At 41.1% G+C, this 6407-nt stretch overlaps 1 protein-coding gene across 1 annotated transcript; it reads left to right on the top strand.

Moving 5' to 3' along the window:
* Positions 1-3723: 3723 nt before the first annotated feature.
* LOC146679053 (uncharacterized) lies at positions 3724-5374 on the top strand. Its single transcript, XM_085406661.1, has 4 exons — positions 3724-3870; positions 4015-4297; positions 4425-4807; positions 5362-5374. Exons 1-4 carry the CDS (start codon positions 3779-3781, stop codon positions 5372-5374), a joined length of 771 nt encoding a protein of 256 aa, XP_085262787.1. The 5' UTR covers positions 3724-3778.
* The last annotated feature ends 1033 nt before the right edge of the window (positions 5375-6407 follow it).

Below are 6407 nucleotides of genomic sequence, written 5' to 3'. Positions count from 1 at the left end.
TCACAGATTTTTCTTGTCCTGTTTAGAGCAAAACAAGATCTAGTATATGTGCCTATCTATACTGATATGGAATGCAGTGAAATATCCTGTAGATTTAAAACGTAAAAGCAACAGAAGTAGTATTTCAAAACCAACACCTGAGCATTTGACTCCTAAAATGGGGCAGAGCGGTGGTTCCACCAACCTTCAGATTGACAGACAGCACACTCTTTCTCCTAAGCCAGAGCTGCCCTTGTTATCCAGGAGTGTGTGCATTTTTAAATTTCACATTTTGACCCAGATGTTTCAGCATGTAGTAGTCTACAATTACTTCACGGTTAAGTGATTTTTGCTTCGAGTATCAAGCTTAAGAGTGCATTATTTGCTTCATTTTGTTGAAGTATTTATGATTCCCATGGTATAAAAAAAGCCTAAAAATGCAATCTTAGCTTTGTATCACTTTTCTAATACACTCTGCCTTCGCCTCTTCCTTCCCATCAGCCTCAGGGCAGTCTTCATTTTCACTTTGCAAAATAACACATTCTTATAATTTCACCCTCAGATGAGCCAAGCTACGGCTGTCAGGGAAGGTGATGTAGGTACAGAGCATGTGAGAGTGGTTAAGTTAATGTCTCTTGTCTAGATGAAGGCACAAGAGGGATCAATGGCAAGGCGTAGAGATTCAGTATCTTCAGTCTTCAGTGGACACTCCATTTCTGGCACAAAACACCTGTAAAAGATGGTCGATTTAGGAGGTGACCCGACAACTTCAGCCTGTCAAACATAGTAATGGAGCAGTATGTTTAAAAAAAAAATCTAATTAAGCATGCACTCAGTACCCTAAGAATTATTATGGTAGTTAAACACAGTGATAGTTGTATATCATATTATATCACTTCAAACAGAGATGATCCAGTAATGCTGCACTAATGAATTAGACTAACTATTCACTTTAGCTAAAGTGAATAGTTAGCTAAAGAGTTGGGATGCTGTGTAAGACATAAATAAAGCTAAAATACAAAGGTTTGGACACTGTTTTGCATGTTTCCCTACTGTAGGGGTCTCTGCAAGCATACAGAGGGGGTACTCTGAGAGGGTACAAGATGACAACTTTGGAATTCTACTAGAAACAGTCGATCATATTTGTTGGTCAAAGCTGAATTCAGGGCAAACTACGCTAAATTAGCGTTTTTAGCTAGCAGCTGCAATAAGCATAAAAGTTACCTTACGGCTGTCATTTGTTAACATGACGCTTGTTCTTATACATGTAATACATTTATTACCAACCTGAGAGTTTATCCGCTGGTCATTCGACATGACGAATGACTTCTGAAGTCTTAATTCAGCTCAAGACGCTGTAGATTCCCGTCGGTAACACTTTCGGTCCGCTAGTAAAACGTAGTTCTATTAATCTGCGCTTGATGTAAGTTCCAAAAAACTGAATTTTGGAACTGAAATTGAATTTTAGAACTGAAACTGAATGGTGAGAAGTGAAACTGAAATTATTCGAGAGCTGAATTTTTAAAGGATAAAATGCAGTTTCAAAGCAAATCAATTCATTTTCAAAATATAAAATTCAATTTCAATTTAGTGATGATCATTTTCAAACCATAAATTCAATTTCAAATTGGACTAATTCAAATTCAGTTCTCAAAAGCATTTATTCAAGTTACAATTCAGATTCAATCAGAGCAATTCAAATTCAAATTTAACTTATTCAAATTCAGTTTCTGATGGCACAGATTTCTGCCCATATCAGGCACCCTATAATAATGGTAAATAACGCAATTGCATTGATAATTGTGAAAGTTTTAAGTAAGTGGCCACATGTACTTGTGTGTGTGAAACTGTAACACCGTAATTACAGCACCTTGGTTGAATAGGACTAATAGCAGCATATTAAAATGTATTAGATGACAAGTGGTTTATGATACTGTATGTACAATGACATAAAATGTAATAGCCATTTTCTGTTAGTATTTCTTTGATGTTCTGAAATATTATACAGCAGTCTAACGGTCTTGTAGGATATACTGGGTGGTTTTGTAATCCGTGAAAACATTCATGACAGTATACACAGGTATGTTGGTGTGCTGGCTAATGATGTATCCTCACTAGCAAAAGCTAAATAAATGCATCATTTTTTTTTAAATTGAGAAGCAGTGTTATTGAAGCATTTTAAAATGATATGTCATCAGCCTGAAGTGCACTGGCTTCCTCTAAATGCTTACTTCAAGGCCTCCTGGTTGAAGACTTCTGGTCCAAAATTGGCTGAAGTGAAGACTAACACTACTTAACGTTAGTGTTGCTCAGTTTTCAGATGAAACTGTCATTGGTGTAAATGATTGCTTGGAAAAACCTTTGGTTGCCATTATATAAGCTCACATCTTACAGCTCATTTGCAGAGGGACCTGCTGCTGCTTCATGCTCTCTGGCTGTTTCTAAAATTAAGGGCCACACGTGTCCAGGGGCATTGGTGTGTCACGGTGTTGTGCTAGGTCATCTAGATATACTGTTACTGATCTGACACTGGCTCAGTGCCTTTTACAGCTGCTCAAAGCTAAATCATTCTTAATCTCTCGTCTTCTGCTTGCCTGCTTACCTTTCTTCAAAAAAACCAAACACTTTCCCTGATTTTTTTTCCTTGGGGAATGACACAGAGTATTCACAGAATAATATAAAGTTGTGTCTTCTGTAATTGCATATTGAGTCAAAATATTAGTCAAAGTAAACTCCGCTTACAAGATTGGAACAAGTTTTTCATCAGACTCAATTGTTGTTCTTGTGACATTACCAATAAGTTTGATGTGTCACATGGCCCTCTTCCAATCCGGTCGTTAAGTGATGACGTGAGGAATCCTACTAAAGTAGTCTGCGTTTACAGTTTTTCTCGATTGCTTAAACACTATAACCAGGCCTCTAAACTAAAATTTCAAAACCGTAACGCTATTGGTCAAAAAGCACACCCATTTCCCTGAACTATAAACACTATTCCCTGCTTTGACACATGACTCAAATTTGGTGAACTGTTACTGCAAAACTCTACACACAAATCCCTACATTTTACAGTGCTTACACCATGTAGTCATTTAGAAAGCACTAGCATGCAATAATGTTAACTTAAGTCAGCATAGCTTGAGCTCAATTAGCACACAATTAACCAGGTGGAAACACTAGGAGTCAAAATTTAGCACACACCAATCAGAACCTGCGATGGATAGATAAAAGGGCCAAAGTCAGCTCATTCAGGTTTGAAACAATGGATCCAAAGAGATGCAAAGGAAGAGGACGTGGTGGAGAAAGAGGACGTGGTGAAGGAGGAGGACGTGGTGGAGGAAGAGGACATGGTGAAAGAGGAGGACGTGGTGAAGGAGGAGGACATGGTGGAGGAAGAGGACATGGTGAAAGAGGAGGACGTGGTGGAAGAGGAGGAGGAGGTGGTCTAGGACAACAGGAAGGTGGTGAAAGAGGAGGACGTGGTGGAGGAAGAGGACATGGTGAAAGAGGAGGACGTGGTGAAGGAGGAGGACGTGGTGGAGGAAGAGGACATGGTGAAAGAGGAGGACGTGGTGGAAGAGGAGGAGGAGGTGGTCTAGGACAACAGGAAGGTGGTGGAGGAGGAGGGAGAGGTGGAGGAGGAGGAGGACGTGGTGAAGGAGGTGGAGGAGGAGGAGGACGTGGTGAAGGAGGTGGAGGTGGAGAACGACGGCGACAAGGAAGGGGAAGAGCAAGGGCACGAAGACAGTCAGTCTCGGATGAAATTCGAGCCACTTTAGTTGACCATGTCCTTGTCCATGGGATGACTATGAGGGAGGCTGGGCAACGAGTACAACCAAATTTGAGTCGCTTCACTGTTGCCTCCATCATCAGAACCTTCAGGGAGGAAAACAGGTAGGTGTACTTGCAGTAAGACTGCTTTGTACAGTAACTTGTAAGTTACTGAACTTATGTGTCTTGAGTTTCAGTATGTTTCCATTATTTTCCTGTAAAATGAATGTGTGACAGTTACAGTAATGAGTGCTTCTATTTTTGTAGGACACAGAGACGACCACCTGGTGGAGGCAGGTTAAGGCTTTTGTCGGAGGAGCAAGAGAGGGAACTTGTAAACATGGTAATTGCAAATAATGTAATCCGCCTGCGAGAGATTCAAAGGAGAGTGATTGAGGATGATCATCTTTTTCGAGGCATAAATGCCATCAGCCTCTCCACAATTGACCGCATCCTCCGAAAGAATCAATTCCGGATGAAACAGGCATACCGAGTCCCTTTCGAACGAAACTCTGACAGAGTGAAGAACCAACGTGTGGAATATGTTCAGGTATGAGTTTTGATACTGTATAAAGTATTGTGTACCATCACAGCATGGCAGTTTATGCTGCCATTTCAGCACTCTTGAACTGTGGTTCAGGGTACTGATTGACTCTACTGTGTTATGTGTTTTGCAGAGAATCTTTGAGATTGAAGGACGGCCTGTTCCCCATGAAATAATCTTTGTGGATGAGGCAGGTTTTAACCTGACCAAAAGAAGGAAAAGGGGGAGGAACATAATTGGCCATCGGGCTATTGTAAATGTCCCTGGTCAGCGTGGGGGGAATGTCACTATGTGCGCAGCCATCAGCCAACGAGGGGTACTCCACCACCATGCCGTACTAGGACCCCATAACACTATGCTTCTCCTTGCTTTTCTTGATGGTTTAAGACAACATATGTTCCAGCTGGACTACAGGGAACCAGCACAGCCAGAGCAGCCTCACTACGTTGTTGTGTGGGATAACGTCAGCTTCCATCGCGCTGCTCTGGTTCGTGACTGGTTTACCAATAACCCAAGGTTTTCTAATATCTTTCTGCCTGCATACTCTCCCTTTCTAAACCCGATAGAGGAGTTATTTTCGGCATGGCGGTGGAAAGTGTATGACCGAGAACCTTATGTCCGTGTTCACCTCCTTCAGGCCATGGAAGAGGCCTGCCTAGACATATCAGTAGATGCATGCCAGGGGTGGATCAGGCATGCAAGAGGATTTTACCCCCGCTGCCTGGCTAGGGCCAATATAGCCTGTGATGTGGATGAGATTCTCTGGCCTGACCCAGACCAAAGACAAGATGCTGAGGTGGGATAATGTTTCTGGTGTGTGTTGTACTGTATAGTACATGAATGACAATGTGCCACTGTACATACATTGGTTGCGTCTTTTGTGTTTATCATGTGACAAGGGTTTTGAAGGGGAGAACCATAAGCAACCTAATTGTTTTGGAACTATTGTTTTGAATTAATTGTACCAGTGTGCAAAACTCTGTTGTAGTGTGTGTGTTTTTGAGGGCTTGTGTTTGATGTCTGAGGGCAAAGTTTGGTTTTTCAGCAGGAGTGAATAGTTTTGGGTGTAGAGCTTCATTTTGACCTGGAAATAGGATGTTTGGGGAATTGAGTGAGAGGTTATGGATTTGTGTTTACTGTTGTGAGGATATGAGGCGTAATTTCAAGAAATGTGTTTTAGCAATCGAGAAAAACTGTAATATGGCTTTTGTGTTGTTAACATGTTTAATGTTATGTATTTTCTTCTATTTAATCTCAAAAAGCTCCTAAAACAGTCAGTGATCACTGTTGACCTCCCTCGGCTTTTATTACCGTTAATCATTTATTTAAGCTCAGTTTTTAAAACCTTAGGATGTAACTACAGCCCAGCCCATGCAGCAGTATATGAATGACTAACCTCGTATTGTGGATGGATTATCTCAGTTGTTCTCCTGGCTGAAGTTTGGTCCTTTTACAGCATCCTGCTATGCGATTACATTTGTTCCTGAGCACCGAGAACACTCACGTTAACTTTTATCGAGTGGAAAAAAAGTTAGCTTGTTTATGTTATGCTAACATAGCTGTGTCACTAGCAGTCACGTAGCACATCATTATATACCAGCTAGCCAAACTTCAGTAACCCTACAAACGTCACTGCTGTTTAGTTTTCTGTCTTCATTTATGTTGGAAGTGATAACAGAGCTGTACGTTTTAAATTGTTTCCAAAACCCCGCAGTCAGGACATGCTATATTGTATTTAGATAGAAGCTAGCAAGCTAACTTCCTGCTAACTTCTAACTCCGTTAAATGTCATAAATTCCGTTTTCATGGATGCCTGGATGTTAAACTCAATTGTTACACCTGGTAGAGCAGAACGCTGATCATTTTATTAAAGATGAAAGACTTTAGACAGTTTTTCAACTCTCAGTAATGCCATTGTGATCGTTTGATATATGGACCTGTAGCGGAGTTTAGGCCCAGACACGGCTAGTGACGTCAGACTTAACGACCGGATTGAAAAAACAAAAGTTGTATCCAAGATGGCCGACTTCTAAATGGCCACCATGGTCACCACCAATATTCCCTCAAATTTTTCATGTGTCTGAGCGAACACACAAACTCCCTGAGCGATCCCTTG

Source organism: Rhamphochromis longiceps, linkage group LG1 (assembly GCF_057381845.1).
Source record: "Rhamphochromis longiceps isolate RC_006_pf linkage group LG1, R_longiceps_female_GT1.1, whole genome shotgun sequence".
In the NCBI taxonomy this organism is placed as follows: Eukaryota; Metazoa; Chordata; class Actinopteri; order Cichliformes; family Cichlidae; genus Rhamphochromis; species Rhamphochromis longiceps.
The sequence above is the reverse complement of the archived record's forward strand: the minus strand, read 5'-3'. Positions and strand labels throughout refer to the sequence as shown.